Source organism: Pelodiscus sinensis, chromosome 13, assembly GCF_049634645.1.
Source record: "Pelodiscus sinensis isolate JC-2024 chromosome 13, ASM4963464v1, whole genome shotgun sequence".
NCBI lineage: Eukaryota > Metazoa > Chordata > Testudines > Trionychidae > Pelodiscus > Pelodiscus sinensis.
Genome location: NC_134723.1, coordinates 42,201,110 through 42,219,279, shown reverse-complemented (window position 1 = coordinate 42,219,279; position 18,170 = coordinate 42,201,110). Strand labels below are relative to the sequence as shown.

The window sequence follows — 18,170 nt, the reverse complement described above, 5'->3', positions numbered from 1 at the left end:
CTTACTGAACCCCTCATCCCCAGACCCATCCCAGAGCAATGATTTAAATGAAAAAAAATTATTTAAGTTAAGGACCCAAGTAATACTGGGTAAATTCTCTAGTATAAAATAAAGTAGGAACAATATTTATATTTCCAGGTAACCAAGCATTTTTGGACATACTAATACGTACAATTTTTCTGTATAGTGCACAGAATATCCATAAATGCCTTTTGAATGAAAGCAGTAAGAATCTAATAATTTATTATGAAGCCACTTCATCTGCTCAGTCTCACATGGAAGAGCACTTTTCTCTTCAAGGGCACACACTTTGCAGAAAAGCTTAATGAATAAGGCAGAATTTTACACTATGAATGGCATACAGGTACATTTTTAACCAAATCTTTATAAGAACTTCAACATTATTTCATACACAATCAGACATGACAAAAACTAGAAATTAATTACTGTATTTTGCTTTTTATTTATCAGAAGTTCTAACTTTTAAGAAGGTATTTCTTTTAAATTCTGTTTTAAGTAAGAGTTTTCAACTACATTAACTGTCCAAGTAGTTTTCTAACAGCTGATTTTATAGAAACATTTAGAATCACAGTTTATTTTCAGGAGAAGTGTCTCCCCTCCTCCCAAGAAAAAAATCTATTCCTATCTGAGCTTTTTTGGAGTTAATATTACCAACATTTTAGATTCTTATGCATGTTTTTCGTTTGGTGCCTTAAAAACGTAGTACAGGTTGAACCTCTCTAGTCCGGTACCCTCAGGACCTGACCAGTTCTAAACCTGAGAATTTTCCAAACCATGGGAGGTCAATATTGTTTAGCAGCATTACCAACACTTCCACTGCTTACTGGGCTGTTTAGAAGACATTTAGGGATAAATTAGAGCTAAATAATAGTAAAGAAAACGGAGAGATAGGACTGATGGCTGAAAACAAACTTTGTGGGACTGCAGGAAACTTGGCCACACCCATGAAAAGTGGACATCCAGCTAAATAAAATCATTCTGGACGATGGTATGTTTCTGGACCAGAGAGTTCTGGACTAGAGAGGTTCAACCTGTATTAGAAAACGCCGGGGAGCGAGGGGGGGGGGGGTGTTAGCGTTACAAATTATTATTATTATATTCACTTGCAATAAACTTTTAATAAACACTGAATTCAAAGAAAGATCTTCAGAAGCAATGCATACATTTATATATAACATCTTAAAATGTTATGTTCTCACTCATCACCGCACTATCTGAGCACCTTCCATACAAAATCAATAACAATTACGAAATCTACAGTGGTCTTCATGCTGTCTTTGATACTTCTCCCTTTTTGGGGTTAAATACTCTGCTTGAGGTAGAAGGCTGTTTTTAGGTTTTTGGGGGTAGTTTGCTTGTTTGTTTTTAATTATAGGAGTTTATAAGTAATATTCTGAAATTCTCTACTGCTTCCCAGAACCTAACAACGGATGATTTCTACATGATGTAGATGGGCTATAATACAGTAATTCACTATGAAGTTAATGAACAAAAGAGGAGTAAAACTTGGCACCTGATCAGCTTCTGCTTCAGAATGATAGCCATTGTGTCCATCCTGAATCTCCTGCATTGCATGAGACAGCAGTAGGGCAAAAGAGAGGTAACAGGAAAAAAACATGCAGACAACAGGTGAAAGGACAGAATCATACTTTTTAAAGAGACAGTAGATACTTCAACATCAACCTATCTATTCAATACCCTCCACTCTGTGCATAAACTATTCAGAGCTATAGGCCCAACTATTTGGCACAATATGAACTGGAATATTTGCCATCTTATAAAAAGAGCTTATGCAGGTATTCAAGAACACAAAGTATTTACTGTCTTTTTAAAACAAGCAATTTTATAGCAGAGAAAATGCAGAATATAAATTATGTATGCACATGCTTACAATCAGAAGTAATTGAGTATTGCTGTTGTGGTAGCATAAAGGGAAAATTCATGCAGTCTTTTGAAGAAAAAGTATTTTCCATGTCCATTAGTATTCAGATAACCTAAAGAATTCCTATATTGTGTAGAGCTCATTTTAAATGGTTTGAGTAGGTCTCATTTTAATGATTTTATACATTTATCCAGCAACTCCAATGTTGTTGTCAAAAACATCTATTAAAAATGTACCCAAACTACACCTAATAGCATAATAGCCAAAAAGTTCACACCTCTATGTGCCAAAAAGTTCACATCTCTATGTACTTACAATTGTTGTATCATATTGGGAACTCTCTTGTTTATATAAATTAAAACCTTTCAATAACCATAAATATATCCCTGTTTACTACAGGTAAGAACACAAAAGGTCTTTGGATCATGTACATTTTTTTTTTTTTTTTACTATTTTCAACCAAAATTATTCTTCAATCTTCTTCCAAAATTGACTGAAATTAAATCACCATAATCCTTCAGAGTTGAATTACATTCCAGATCAGTCCCAATTCACTAATTTAAAAACTTATTCAACAGATAACACTTGTCATTCTGTGTTTGAAAGAAAGGCAGCTTAAGTTTATATCTGTTTTGATAAATAAAAATGTAATCACCTTTATGAAACCCCAAAAGAAAACAAATTAACAGAAGGGCTATACTTTTAAAAAAATATAGGTTCCGTTGGTTTTACATGCTTTTAAAAAAGTTACAATATAAGCCAACACTTTCAAATGACAGGATTCTCAACATTTAGACCTTATTAAAGAGAAGGTGCTAGTTATTTAAAGCTTAGGTCACAAAAATGGCTGATGACGATTTCTATATTTAATGTCCAAATAAAGATGGATGCTGGAATCCCAGAGAAAGGAAAAACTGAAAGAAAGGCAACTGGGTTCTAAACCAACAGATTACAGATGACAGAAAGTATTCAGAGAGACTGCAGATGGTTTCTTATGCTTGAACTTTTTCTGATAAAAGGTGAAAAAAATCAAGTTTTATTGTTTTAACATATTTTCTTGTGTTATTTCATTCCAGTTACTGCTAGAGTAGCCCTTGAAAAATACTGAACTTTGTGTATTACAATTATACAAATCTACATAGCTTTTGGATGTGGAAATAATAGATTACTTTTAAACGAGGGGATCAGGCCTAACTGAGTCCCTTAAATAAATGACAAAGCTTTGTCTGAATGATCAGGTTAAAATATTTAGAGAATAAAATTAGACTATTAACCCCCTCTTTTTTCAATCAATCAACGTTCCAGAATGAGAAGAAAGAAAGAAAAAGCTATGCAGACACTTTTCATATAATTAAATACTAGATAAGACCGGGCCTCTAAAATTATAATAAAAAAGATGTAGGTCATTGCAGCAGTGTTTAACTTCAATACAAACTTTGTTTTGCTATAAGGCTGTAGCAATTAAGGTAAAACATGTTCAAATGCAAGCATGAAATGAAACTTTATTTAAATAGAATAAACAAAGATTTCCCATTTTTCCATGAACCACTACTGAAATACTTTATCAAAGATAAGACATTAAACTCGCTAACACAGTGCTCTGTAGCGCAAACCATGTAAGCATCACTCATGAGCACCTATTTTGTCAGAATTAATGTAATAAAACTGAAATTTGTACTGCAGTTTTGCAACATAACTTAAATATATGGCTCTCACACACTTTGGCTTTTACTGCTCATGAAAAGACTGCAATGTATTAAAGCATTTCTATGGCAAACAAGCTGCTGAGCTGCATAGCAAAATGCTCCGACTGGTTCATAAAAACCATTAATAACGTGAAAAAGAACACCAGACACACTAAGCTCTCGACACAGCACAAAAGACAAACAGGTAGGAGGCCGTTTTGCCAATAGCCAAATGAATTCTTACCCGTATTTCAGGCCTCCTGTACACCTGTTAGTTAAAATACAAAATGTTATCCAACAAAACGTACACTCAAATTGCTTTGTGATAGACACTAGGTAGAATATCAGATTTTCAGAAGAGCTCAACTCCCATTAAGATACTTAAATTAGTAGCAAGATTTCAAAACCGCAGAACACACAGCTGCTTCCACTGTATTTAACAGAGCATGCTGAGCACTTTTAAAAATCTGGCCACTTCATTTTAGTGTCTAAATGGGAACCGTGCTCTTAAAATTAGCTCCTAAGCGTATTTTTATTCAGTGACAACATATTAGTGAATAATGGAACAGTTTAGCAATCCTTTAGGGTAGTATAAAGTAGGGATGTAGACTCCCATTTAATTGGCCAACCAGTTAAACATACTGTTTAACTAATTAACCGATTAAAGGGGGTGAGTGGGGTGAACGGGGGTAAGGGGTGCTCCAGCCACAGGTAAGTAGGAAAAGCAAGTAGACAAAAAGATCCAGATTCAATCAAAAGTGAGAACTCATTCTTCAGTTGTCCCTACTGACTGCGCACCTACATGTTGGGCAGAGGGAATGACAGAAGAGCGCCTTGGTATTGAGACCCTTGATGCAAGAGCCCTTAGGAAGAGTGAGAATTATAAGACACTGGACTCTACCTTTAAGGTCTCAACATAAACAGTGTAAGGCTAATGCATTCACTTCCACAAATGACAACAGCAATTCATAATCAATTAAGTCTAGCAATCACTTGCTTTTGGAATGAAGAGAAGTTGTATTCTGAGCAATCCTCATCCATGGCTCCAAACTGTATATATTTAAACTAAATCTCCATCTGAAAGCTTCTTCTGAACTTCCACTAGCCAAGATGAATGAAATTCAGAAAGGAGTATGTTTGTTCTCTCTTGCTTACAGTTTTATTCAGCCTTGAAGACAAAAGTTCTACCCACAGTGCATTGCAACTCAGGATTATATTCCTGCTTTAAGTGTCAGTTTTTGTACTAGCCATTTAAAGCAAAAAACTTAGGGGCACATTTCAAAAAACTGACTTTAAATGTGCATGATCAAAAATCTGCCCAAACAAATTGGGGAAACACAGTAAATATCCAATCTGCATAAGCAAACAACTCTGAACACAAATTTAGAATTCAGCCATCTATATTGTTTCTTTGATGTGCTACTTTCTTTAAAGGTGAATCAAGATTTAAAAAGGCACACAATGCAGTGTGGTCCAGCAGAGAGCGTGCCATTCTCCACCTCAGCTTCCTCCTCCTCTGTAAGAGGATAATATTGAGGCTCACCCACCTTCTGAAGGCACTGTAATACCTATAGATGGAAAGCTTTATAGGCACTATTATATTTTAATCGCATGGATTCTCTTTTGTCTTCCATTTACCCATCTAGGCCAACTTTTTTATTTAATATGTTGAACAGCTTACATACACATTCTAGCTGACCACCTTAAATCATTACTTCAAAGCCAATACATCCTATTGTGTAAGTATTATAACTTAAATGTATTAGATAAATGCACAATGGTAAATATATATTCTACTGCCTAAACTTAATTAGCTTTGCATTACTTATAAGACTCTGTGTCCATTTTCAAAATGAGAAATGCTAATGTATTATATAAAAATGGATATAAAAATGTGACAAAAAGGGTTAGGTTTCCCTGATATTTTTCTTGGATCAGAGGAGAAAGCAAGCACAATAGCCTCATCTTCAAAGAAACTATACAAAAATTAATGCTATATGGCATTGTTTGCCCAAGACCAGAAGAGAAAGGTTGCAATTAATGACCTGGATGCTTTTATAACTGTGGAGAAGTTTGCTCAGCATCTGCTCATGCTGGACTTGATTTTAGTTGGTGCAATAAAAAGTTTTTCACTTACACGTACAATAAGTTCACCCATTTTCTTTTTAAAAACTGTGACATTTAAAAGTCAACTGATTTTCTGAATATATGTAAAACCTTACATTTTCCATGGCAATCAGGAAGCAGTATGTCAGTAGAACTGAACATCTGAAGAAAAGGTTTTAATGCAAAGGAGACCCTTTCCCAAAGCAGCACTAGAAAACACCCTACAAAAGTCTCTTAGATTTTAAAAATCAACTATGCATTATTAGTCTTGTGTATAAATAAAATTTTAATATTAGAAACTTTGCAACGCGATTTGCAAATGTGGGAGTTTAGATCATTCCATTTCATAGACATGAAATGTTAAATGCAATCCTAGTTGTTTATAAATTGCGAGTGCAGATTTAACTTGTTTTTATTTGTAAAAGACAAAGAATGAGCTGGAGTGAAATGCTGCTCCTTAGGCTTCAAAACTTTCCCACTCTTAAGTAATGTGCAAGAACAGTCTAAAATAGAGAACACAGCTATTTAAAATAAAAATCTAGTTCTGCTCTGTAGGAATGCATAATAACTCAAATGGTGAACTGAACACTAAACTTGCAGACTTGGATTCTGCTAAAATGAAGTCCTTGATCTACAGGGCAAATACAACAGACAGCTGTAGTGCAAGGTTTCCCACAATGCTTTATCAAAGACATCAGCCTTGACCAAGAGCAAGCATTTGCAATTCAGCTGCCAGACTACAGAAGAGCTAAGCTTTTTCCAAGTACAAGTTGCTGACTGTGCCAATACAGTGACAAACTCTGTGAGGTGAAGTTTTAAATAGACTCAGATCAAATACATTTAGTGGATTCATCTTCAAGATCAGGCCGAATTTGACCCGCAGTCAAAGAAGTTAGGGAAATATGCTGTCTGCAGAAAGCATTCAAACCCTTTTAAACCCAGAAAGCATTGGCAGATTTAACTATAGTTTAAAGGAAAAAGATACAATATTTATTTGAACACTGCATTTGTTTTAGCTCTAGGGAGGAAAGAGAATATCAAGCACATGGAAGACTCAGGCTTACCAGAGACTCTAGACTTTAAGCACAGGTAACACTTGTGTCAGTTTGCAGTACAAGAGAGATTTAATATACACTATTCTTAATAATAGTTTGTTCTATCATGAGTGCAGGGGACTGGACTAGATTATCTTGTGAGTCTCTTCCAGTCCTACAGTTCTATGTAGGGGAAACAGAAGAGCTCATGAACGGGAAGTAAGGAAGAGAAAAATCCCAAAGATTCTAATCAAAGCTAAGACATTACACAATCTTTGTCTCAATGACATTTATGTTGTTTGAAGAGAAAACAAGCAAGAGAAAGTCTGTTTTGATTTGTAAGGGACCATACCATAGATTGTGAAACTGTCACACAAAACAAACAAAGAAAAGTAAAAACAGATAAATGTTCTTTTCACACTGGTGAAGATATACTCCTTTAAGATTAACTAAAGTTACTACAGGCAGTCCCCGAGTTACGCGGATCCGACTTATGTCGGATCCGCAGTTACGAACGGGGCACTTCCTCTCCCTGGTCTCGAGCAGACCAGGGAGAGGAAGCAAAGCGGCGGCGGAACGCGCGGCCAGCTGACAGCCCAGACGCGTCTGGGCTGTCGGCTGTCAGCTGGCCGCGCACTCCGCTCTGCTCCCCCCCCCCCCGTCTGCAGACCAGGGGGAGGGGGAGGGGGAGCAGAGCGGAGCAGAGCGGCGGAACGCGCAGCCAGCTGACAGCCCAGACGCGTCTGGGCTGTCAGCTGGCCGCGCGTTCCGCCGTTCTGCTGTGCTCCGCTCTGCTTCCCCTCCCCCTGATCTGCAGGGGGGGGGGAGCAGAGCGGAGCACGCGACCAGCTGACAGCCCAGACGCGTCTGGGCTGTCAGCTGGCCGCGCGTTCCGCCGCTCTGCTGTGCTCCGCTCTGCTCCCCCTCCCCCTGATCTGCAGGGGGGGGGGAGCAGAGCGGAGCACGCGGCCAGCTGACAGCCCAGATGCTTCTGGGCTGTCAGCTGGCCGCGCGTTCTGCCGCTCTGCTCTGCTCCGCTCTGCTCCCTCTCCCCCTGGTCTGCAAACCATGGGGGGGGGGGGGGAAGCAGAGCGGAGCACGCGGCCAGCTGACAGCCCAGATGCGTCTGGGCTGTCAGCTGGCCGCGCGTTCTGCCGCTCTGCTCTGCTCCGCTCTGCTCCCCCTCCCCCTGGTCTGCAGACCTGGGGGACGGGGAGCAGAGCAGAGCAGAGCAAAGCCACGGAGCCCGAGGGCAGCAGGATAGCCACGGCGCGTCTGGGCTGTCCCGCTGCCCGCGTGTTCCGCCGCTTTGCTCCCCGTCCCCCTGGTCTGCAGACCAGGGGGACGGGGAGCAAAGCAGAGCAAAGCCACGGAGCCCGAGGGCAGCAGGATAGCCACGGCGCGTCTGGGCTGTCCCGCTGCCCCCGTGCTCCGCGGCTTTGCTCCGGACGCCTGTGGTACAGCAGCTGGGGCGCTGCCGGTTGGTCCCGTAGCGCCGCTCTGGGTGCCACTGGACCAACCCAGCAGCACCCCAGCTGCTCTGCCCCAGGTGTCCCCTAGTCAGCAGCTGCTGAAAATGACCAGTGGCTGACTACAGGAAGCCCCTGCCCCGGGCTTCCTGGAATCAGCCGCTGATCAGTTTCAGCAGCAGCTGACTTGGGGATGCCTGGGGTTCTTAAGTTGAATCTGTATGTAAGTCAGAACTGGCGTCCAGATTCAGCCACTGTTGAAACTGATCAGTTTCAGCAGCGGCTGAATCTGGACGCCAGTTCCGACTTACATACAGATTCAACTTAAGAACAAACCTACAGTCCCTATCTTGTACGTAACCCGGGGACTGCCTGTATATTGAATTTCTGTAAAGTCCACATAGCTTAATTATTTCTCCTGAGCGCATGGTGCATAGACAAGATTCCAAACCAAGAAAAAAAATGTTTGATTCCTATAATTAAAAAATAACCTAATTTTCCAGAAAATTTCTACATAAACATCAAAACGAAAGAAAAAAAACCTCACACTACCTTCAAATACACCACCTTCAAAGTTTTCTTTCTTTTCTCTATCTACTTTTGTTCCTTAGAACTGAGTGATGTTACTCTAAATGACAGATAAAATACAAAGAAAATATTTGCACCACTGTATTCACTATGAACTGACATTAGACTCTCAAGGAGCCACTCAAGTGTTTGCCATGCAGATAAATCAAAATAGAAAGACATTTCCTATGCAGCCATTTCAACAGGCTGAAAAATGATGTCTGTATTCCAAAAATGATAAATGCCACTTACCCTGTAGTCTCTGGATACACTGTCTGTTGGCACAGAACCTGAAATCTGACTAGAAATGGTTGCAGCTATGAGCTGTTTACACCATTCAACATGGGATCCTGTAGGGCTACAAGAACAAAATAAGTATTTCAGAGTGTTTAGCAATGATTACTACCTTACGTTGAGGAAGTGATGAGAACATGTAATTACACACAAACACAACCAATAAACAAGTGTACCAACACTAGTGACATTACCAAAAACTCTTCAAGAACACGGTACAATCGTTTTCCGATCAGATTACACGGAAGAATTCAATTCTGTGGGAATTTACCATTAATTTTGATTCAGATGTGCAACTGTTAATCTACAAAAATGCTCAGAGACTTGAGGACATGAAGATCTTTATTCTTTCATCAGATAGTTTTAAGAATATTCATATTAGGGATATGAAAGTGTAACTGTGTACACAGTCAACTGATGAGCCTGGGCAGGCTCCAAGAATGTGCAAGGAGCTGGCTTAAAAGCTGAGTCGCCTGTCTCCCTCTCACTCCTGCTTCTGCCTCTGATACAGAGGCATCAGCGCGGGGGGGGGGGGGGGGAGGCAACAGGCAGGAGCCAGCCCGTGCAGGGAGCCAACTGCCGCCCTGTGTGTAACTGTGTACACGATTACTTAATTAAATGCATTTTAACATCCCCAATTCATATATTTCTCCTTAAGGCCATGAAAATAATTTATTTTGGGCAAGTGTTTTCAGGACCTAAGTGATTTCAAGAATTTCATATATGTGACACTATTATTTAGATAAAGCCCATCTAAGAGATAGATGCCATTCTAAGACGGTCATTTAAAAGGAAATCAAATATTCTCTAAGGAAACACCTCTAAAATAATAAGAAAAAATATATAACTCTTCTTCAAGGGAATTTTCTACCTACCTATATCTCCTTTTTTGCATTTGCTAATGGCTGGGAGATCCATTTCGCATTCCTGAACTTTGTGGTTTAGCAAGGACACAAGACTCCAGTATCTCCTGCAAGATACTGCATCAGGCAAGTCTGTAGCAGAATGTCACTAATCTGGACTAATACAACATGTGAATGGGACAGGGACAGTAAATACTGGCGAAGTTCACAGACTAATAAATATTGAGACTGGGGAAGAGATACTGTAATTTGACACCAGCCAATTTTAAGTGTCCTAGGTCTATTTTAGTATGTTTCTGAGTGCCAGGTGATGGCATGGAGGAGTGAGGCCTTGTCTATACTTCCTCAGACCATTGACCTAAGTTAAGCGACTTCAGCTACATGAATAATGCACCACAGTAAGTCGATAGATGATGCTCGCCCGTCAATTCGACTTACTATGAAGGATGTTAAGAAGTGGGTAACTGAATAATCATGTAGTTAATACAATTTGTATCAACTACACAATTAGTCGTTAAGGGAGGCAGGGTCTAAGAGCTACGCCCGCTGAGGTTCTGCAGTTTAAATGTAGTAGGAGCCAGGTGCACAGACAGCCCAGCTCCTCATAAGAACATAAGATCAGCCATACTGGGTCAGACCAAAGGTCCATCTAGCCCAGTATCCTGTCTGCTGACAGTGGCCAATACCAGGTGCCCCAGAGGGAGGGAACACAACAGGTAATCATCACGTGATCCCTCTCCTGTCATCCATTTCCAGGCAAACAGAACATTTTTCTCCTGAATTTAAACTGTAGAGCTGCAGCAGGGATAGGTCCCAGACCTGACGGGAGCCAGGACTGAGCAGACCTGGCTTGCACCAAGTCCTGGACCGCTGCATGTCTGCATTTTAAATGTAGTAAGAGCCGCCTGATTCTTACTACATTTAAAATTCAGAGCCACAGCGGGGATAGGTCAGCCTCGGTTTGCGTCGGTTCTCAGACAACCGCGCCTCTGCCTCCCCACACCCTGTGAAGATGATGCTGATGGGAACCAGCTTTTAAGACAGCACCCTCCAGCACTGGCTCCTGCTCCACCCTCTTGCTGCCTCTGAAAAGATCCTGAAAACACTTGCTCAAAATAAATTATTTTCATGGCCTTAAAGAGAAATATATGAATTAGGGATGTTAAAATACAGAGGCAGCAAGGGAGGGGAGAAGCGAGTAGTCAAGTAGAGAATTGACTAGTCGCTTACATCCCTACTTACTCTTCTTGTTTTGGTGAAGTACTGGAGTTAACTGGAGAGCGTTTGGCAGTCGATTTACAGTATCTATACTAGACATGATAAATCGACCCCGTCAATCCAGCGGGTACTGAATCATGTCTTAAATAATAGGATGCTCCACACTGTTCTATTGTCCGTGCTCCAAGCACGGCAATACAATCACAGATTGTGTTGCAATAAGTTAATTTTAAAATAGTATATATTGATCAAACATAAGCTAATTCTGAATTTGGGGATACTCCCATAATGCTCAAGTGAATGACTAATAAGTCACAAATGTAGATGGCACAAACAGGTATAACTGGGATTTGAGGGGGTGTGACAAATTGTTTATCAAGAGCACAAGATACCACTTAAGCCTTTCACTCATTAATTGCACTGTGCCATAGTAAGAAACAGCATATGGGTTTCAAGAGGTGCTGGGTGAAAATAAGCATGCTACGTATCTGAAGTGGAAGACCACTGACTAATTTTTAGTCCTGCATTCTATTAATTCTCCCTCTTGATGCCTAAACTTTAAACAGCACCACTTCATAAAATATGGTTTCATTATTAAAAATCAATTAGATTCCTGCTTCAGAGAAGTCTCTTTTACCGTACTTAGTCTTGAACTGGATTTTAGTTTCATTTGTGTCCTTTGTAGAGACCTTTATCCACATTTTTGGGAACAGAGAAAGTTTATGAATTTTTAGCTACAAGTCCACTTAATGGTAATATTCCTCTCTCCTTTGCTCAACTGTCTCTTTGATCTCATCCACTGGCCCTCTCTCTTTAACCTGTGAAATTTCTGATGTTTCTCCTCACAATCTCTGGTTTTCAGGCATCTATCAGAGGCAGCAAGGAGGGGAGTAGAAGCTGGTGCTAGGGGGAGCCGGCTTAAAAGCCAGTTTCCCCAAGCACCATTTCTGCGAGGGGCAGGACAGGCGGGGGGGGGAGGCGAGGGGGTAGTGGGGACCGAACACAAACCAGGAATCAGCTGATTCCCAGCTCACACCAAGTTCCAGATGTTGCACCTCTGCTTTTTAAAAAGTAGAAGCATGGGGGGGGGGGGGGGGGGCTGGCACAAGCTGGGACAGCTGATTCCTGGCTGACGTCGGGTCCCCTCCACTGCACACTGGCCTTTTAAATATATTAAGAGTGGCAGGCTCTTAATACATTTAAAAATCAGTGGTGCAGCATCTGGGACTGAGCACGAGCCGGGAATCAGCTGACCCGGCTCATGCCAGGTCCGTCTCCCCCCACTGAACTTCTGCTTTTTAAATGTATTAAGAGCTAAACCCGCTGCACCTCCCTGCTTATCGACTAGTCAATGGAAATTCCATTGACTAATCGATTAGTTGATTAAACTAAAGTTAACATCCCTTAAGGATTGTGTAAAAAATGGATTGTAGGTGATAATTTGTGCAAAACAGCAGCCAATGCACAAACTTTGTTCTGGGGAAGTAAGTGACTAGTCAAGTAGGGGCATGTCTAGACTTGCTTTCACTTTCAAAAGAAGATCTGCAAATTCGCACCACATTTGCATATCTTCTTTCAATCGCTTTTTCGAAAGAGGTTCTTTCGAAAAAGAAAGTAGTCTAGACGCGGTTCTTTCAAGAAAAGAAACCCTTTTTTGAAAGAACCATGTAAACCTCATTTTTTTAAGAACGGTTCTTTCAAAAAAAGGGCTTTTTTTCTCGGAAGAACCGTGCCTAGACTACTTTCTTTTTCAAAAGAACCTCTTTCGAAAAAGAGATCGGAAGAAGATATGCAAATTCAATGCGAATTTGCATATCTTCTTTCGAAAGTGAAAGCAAGTCTAGACGTGCCTTAGCTGATTTTACTAGTCGTTTCACCCCGCATTGCTGCCTCTCCTTGCTGCCTCTGTCAGAGAGATCTTGCTACATTTCAAAGGTGGAGGTGCCCTTATCGACTAATCGAATAGTTGATGCAAATCCCATACCAGGAGCCTGCAAGTAACCATGAAGGTTAACTGTTGAGCCCAGGCTCAATGGTTAAACGTGTACACGGTCACACTTTCACATCTCTGATCAGCAGCTAAATGTATACCCACTGCACAGGTTCCCTTCTTCAACTCTGACACAGAAACAAACCCACACTTAACCATTAAAAAAAAAAGGAAATCAATCTATAAAAACTAAGGATGTGAAAGTTTAACCAGTAAGCGTCACCCTTGATGGGTGATGTAACCCGTTAAGGTTAACCAGTGGGGCTGTAGCAGCTCCCTGTCCAAGGAGCTGGAGCAGCCGCTGTCTGAGGTTTACCAGGGCACTCCGCAGGCAGGGGCCGCTTTAACTGGGATGCTAAAGCAGCCCCTACTGGCAGGACTCCCTGGCCTGCCGCTCCACCGGCCCCCTCACTTGCCCTGCTTTAATCGATTAACTGGGTAGCCTATTAAATGGGATTTTACATTCACAATGAAGACGTGAATTAATGTTAACCACTTCACCACATACCTGACTCAAATACAAAAATCAAGGAAAAGTTATGCCACATAACAGCACATGCCATCTTTTCCTTCACCAACGGGGGGGGGGGGCACACCCTACTATTACAACTACTGTACACTGTGAACACAAATTATAACAATGACCCTGCCCTCACAGATGTCCCTGAAAATCCTTCCTTTTCATCATCCCTGTTACTAAATTATCTACTCCCAGCAAAACTCTTCACTACACCCAATATCCACAACTATTCTGTTAGGAAATGGTAGTTCAGCACAGGGGAGCGTACAGAAAAGAAAATGAATGAGGTCACAGTTATTGTTGGCATGCATGGTCTGTGATGTGTAGTACCTGTGGTAATTATTATAGTGTCAGTCCTACACACATTCTTTTGACTCAGAAAAATGGAGCGAGGGAAATTTTATTGCTCTGAGTTTTTGTACTCCCCAAGACCATGTTCCTGCAATGACATTTGCCTGCACGACACCCATTACAGAATCAAGGTCTAATTTTTTAGCACCCTTAGATACCATGCCATGGGTTCTATATTTAAAAAAATCCTGAAAATGTAAACAGGTTGTAGACACTCAGTGTTCATCAGGATCAGGGCCTGTAAAAATATACTGGAATTTGCAAAGGTACAGAAAAGCGCCTAATTATTAGGGGTATGACACAGCTTCCATACCAGGAGAGATTAATAAGGTTGGGATGTTTCAGCTTGGAAAGAGACAACTAATGGGGATATGGCAGAGGTCTATAAAATCATGACTGGAATAAAATAAATAAATAAATAAAGTGTTATTTACTCTTCATAATTTAAGAACTGGGGTCACCAAATAAATTAATGGGCAGACAGCACATTTAAAACAAACAAAAGGAAATATTTCTTTACACAACACACAGTCAACCTGTGAAACTCTTTGTCAGAAGATGTTGTAAAGGCCAAAACTAGAAGAGGGTTTAAAAAAAAACAAAAAAAACCCCACAAACCTTAGATAGGTTCAAAGAAGATAGATCCATCGATAGCTATTACCCAGGATGGGCATGACTGTAAAAGCATGCTGAAGCTGGGAATGGGTGGCACAGGATAAATTACTTGATGATTAACTGTTCTGTTCATTCCCTCAGACGTATCTGGCATTGGCTACTAGCAGAGAACAGGATACTGAGCTAGACAAACCACTCGTCTGACCAGTATGGCCGTTCTTATACTCTTATGAATCATAGCAATGCTGAATGTTGCTATGACAGGAGGGAGGAGACGCTCTACAAGCACAGTCAAGGCTTGCTTTGATATTCAAGCAGTTGTACATAAAAGCCTCCCCTCTTAATGCCAGGAACTGCAAGGTTCACTATTGGTACCACGATACTGTTCTTCACATATGCATAACATGCCTTCTCCCAGCCTCACTCTAGTATCAAAGGAATATAATTATCTTTGTATTTCTAAACAAAATTACTTTGAACACTATAGGTAAATATTTTTAAATAACCAACTTTTGAATTATCTAAATCCCAAATTGCCATCCTAAACAGTTAAAAGATAATTTCCTCACATGTTCTGATAATGCTAACTGATAAAGGAAATGTTACATTTGCAAGAAAATTCTTCTTTGGTAAGATAGAAGCGGGAGGAACTTCAACCCAAAAACATATTGGGAAGAAATGTATAAGTGCCTGAAAAAAAAGAAGATGCTTCTCACTTCCCCTATGTAAATAAAACACTGCTAATTTAACACAAACAACATGCACTTCACAAAACAGTCTGATCTCAAGCAATCCACTACTGTATTTTATCCAGAAATCAGTCTTGCCTGCAATTCCAAGCCCATCAAGCATGTGTCAAGGTGGAAGGAGAAGAAAAAGAGAGACAACCATTACCACAGCGTAAAACCAACACAAAGCAATTATTGGTTTGGGGGGCTTTTTTTTTTTTTTTTTTTTTTTGCTTGATTCCAGCTACTCACACGGCTCCCATAAGGTTACCTATCAGTTTGTGCATACTAGATTTGTTCATATTGATGTAGCATGCATATGTATTAGAGCTTTTAAAAGCTCTCTCAGATATCACTTACCTAAGGTAAGTTATGTAATAATTTTCCCCCATTTTTTAAGGCATGAAGTACATCACTCAAATTGGATAGTTTTCCATTTGTTTGAGGTTACAATTCCAATCTCCACATTTATGTCACAAATGCAACCTGCTGCACGGAGCACTGCATAAAGCTACAGTGGTGTAAAACAACAGTTTCAATCATTTGGCAAAAACAACAAAATGTCCTGTGGCACCTTAAAAATGAACAGATTTATTTGAGCATGAGCTTTCGTGGGCGAAAACCCACTTCTTCACATGCATCTGCTAAAGTGGATTTTACCCACTAAAGCTTTGCCAATGGTGGACAACCAGTGGCCCACAGGCTGTATGCAGCCCATCAGGGTTCTACGTGCGGCCCATGAGACATTTTGTTTATCACTGATCATGCACAAGGTTGTCAGATTCCATCGGTTTCTAGCCATGTAGGTTTTTCCTACATGTATTACTAAAGCTACAAGCCCGTAAAGCAAGGGCACATGAAGTCAGGCGTGTGCTGATTGCACACAGCATAGTCTGTGAGAGCTGTGTGTTCCCTCTGCATCCAATCAAAGCGCTGCTACGGTTCAATCGGCACATCCTGTACATTCTAGGTAGGCAAGCGCCATTCGCAAAATGACCCTGTCCCGGAAGTAGGGATGTAACAGTGTAGTCGATTAACTGATAAGCAAAACCTTATCGGTTAATGCTATAGACTACATGCATTTCCCCCCTCCCCCATCAGTACATTTTTCAGCAGGCTGGTCAGCAGTCTGGCTTAGTCTTGGCTCAAGCTGGGTCCCAGACCTACCCCCGCTGCGGCTCTGCATTTAAAGTATATTAGGAGCCAGGCAACCGGAGTCAGTTCCGGCACACGCCAGATCCAGGAGTTCAGCTCTCCCCTCCCGCTGGACAGAGATTGCTACCACCGTGCGCTGCTGCCGCTGCATCCGAGGCAGCCGCGCAGGGCGACAGGCAGCCGGTCCCGGAGGGGAGCTGGTTTTTGAACCGGCTCCCCGCTGGGACCAGCTCCCGCCTGGCACCTCCATCAGCACGACGGGGGGCCCCTCCGGAGCGGGGCCGGAGCCCGCGGGCTCTACCGCCGGAACAGGGGGGTAACCGATAAGAATTCAGGAGGGTCGCCTCCTCGCGCCTCACCGATATCGAGCGCCCCTGCGGGAAGGGGGTCCCCACAGTCGGGGGGGGGGAGGTGACGCCGGGCCCCTCGCTCGCCCCACAGAACCCCCCCCCCCATGAGGAGACCCCACCACCTCTGCACTGACTGGCGGGGGGGGGGGTCGTCTCTAGGCGCTACCCCGCCCGGGCCGCTGAGGGGAAGGAGCCGCCCCAGGAGCCCAGCGCGGGGGAGGAGCCGGGGGAGCTGCGGGCGGGTCGCGGGGGGGCTGCTCACCCACCTGTCCAAGGTCTCCACGCTGGGCTGGCGGGGGCCCGCGGCGGCGCCCCCCGGCCCTGCCGGCCGCACGGACCTGCGGGCCGCCCCGCCGAGGCCCTCCAGGGCCGGCCCCGCCGCCGGCCGCTCCATCGCCCCGCCGCGATCCGCCGGGCCCAGGAACTGTCACCTGGCGGCGGCGCTTACCCACAGGCCTCCGCGGCGCCCAGAGGGCGGGGAGCGGCCCGGACGCCCCCCCTCCCCTCACACGGGGCCGCCGGAGCCTGGCCTCGCAGGGGGGAGCCCCCCCTCCGTGTCCAACGCCCCCCCGCGAGCTGAGGGCGCGCAGCCGGGCAGGCCTGGGGCGGGGGCTTGGCCTCGCCGAGCCGGACTGGGCCCCCCACGGGGCAGGGAGGCGGCACGCCCCGCCTGAGGGGGGAGAACGTGGGGTTCCAAAGGGGGGGTCAAGAAACTCCAGGGGGGCGCCAGGCGACCCAGCCCGCCCCCATCCAGCTTTGCTGTCCCCCCCCCCCTTTTTTGCTCAACAAGTGTTGCTGCTATTTTGGGGGGGGGGGGTTCAGAAATCAAAAAGGGGCGGTGATGCCAAAAAGTGTGGGAAGCACTGGGCTAGCACAGCAGCACTGCCCTCAGGCCGGGTACCCACCAGAGAGGGCTTCAGCACTTCCCTTGGAATGCAGGGATCGGATTAGGAAAGGAAACAGGCTCCTTTGTGTTTGGAGAGAAACCCCTCTCCGCGTGGTCATGTATCTCACTTTCAGAAGAGGATTTATTTTGTAATGTAACTAACCTCCCCCTGGAAGGGATAGTCCACAGGCTTTTTATTATTTCTACTGTAGCCTCCTCCCAACATGTCAGCGAGTTTTAACTATGGGGAGTTTGAGGAATGTGGTACAGCTGGATGACAACCCAAAAGATGGGTTTTTTTACTTTGATCCTTTTGCTATTGTGGAGGGGAAGTATACCACGCTTTAGATCAGTATATTGATCTCCTAGTCTGTAACTCATGGGTTCCCAAACTGGGGGGGGCGTGAAGAAAGTCCAGGAGGGCGCAAGGCAACCC

At 43.0% G+C, this 18,170-nt stretch overlaps 1 protein-coding gene across 4 annotated transcripts in view; it reads right to left on the bottom strand.

Annotated features, from left to right (window-relative positions):
- MTMR1 (myotubularin related protein 1) overlaps nt 1-17,384 on the bottom strand; it is a 66,008-nt gene extending 48,624 nt beyond the window's left edge. Inside the window, exons 1-4 of one of the 4 annotated variants that reach the window (XM_075941092.1) lie at nt 17,115-17,384; nt 9,017-9,122; nt 3,833-3,856; nt 1,535-1,585 (exon numbers count right to left, since the gene is read on the bottom strand). In XM_075941092.1, the coding sequence (XP_075797207.1) occupies nt 1,535-1,585; nt 3,833-3,856; nt 9,017-9,122; nt 17,115-17,242 (309 nt within the window). In that variant the 5' untranslated portion in view covers nt 17,243-17,384. The remainder of the gene's footprint in view (nt 1-1,534; nt 1,586-3,832; nt 3,857-9,016; nt 9,123-17,114) is intronic. The other 3 variants (XM_075941094.1, XM_075941093.1, XM_075941095.1) reach the window with 3 other exon arrangements.
- Nucleotides 17,385-18,170: the final 786 nt, after the last annotated feature.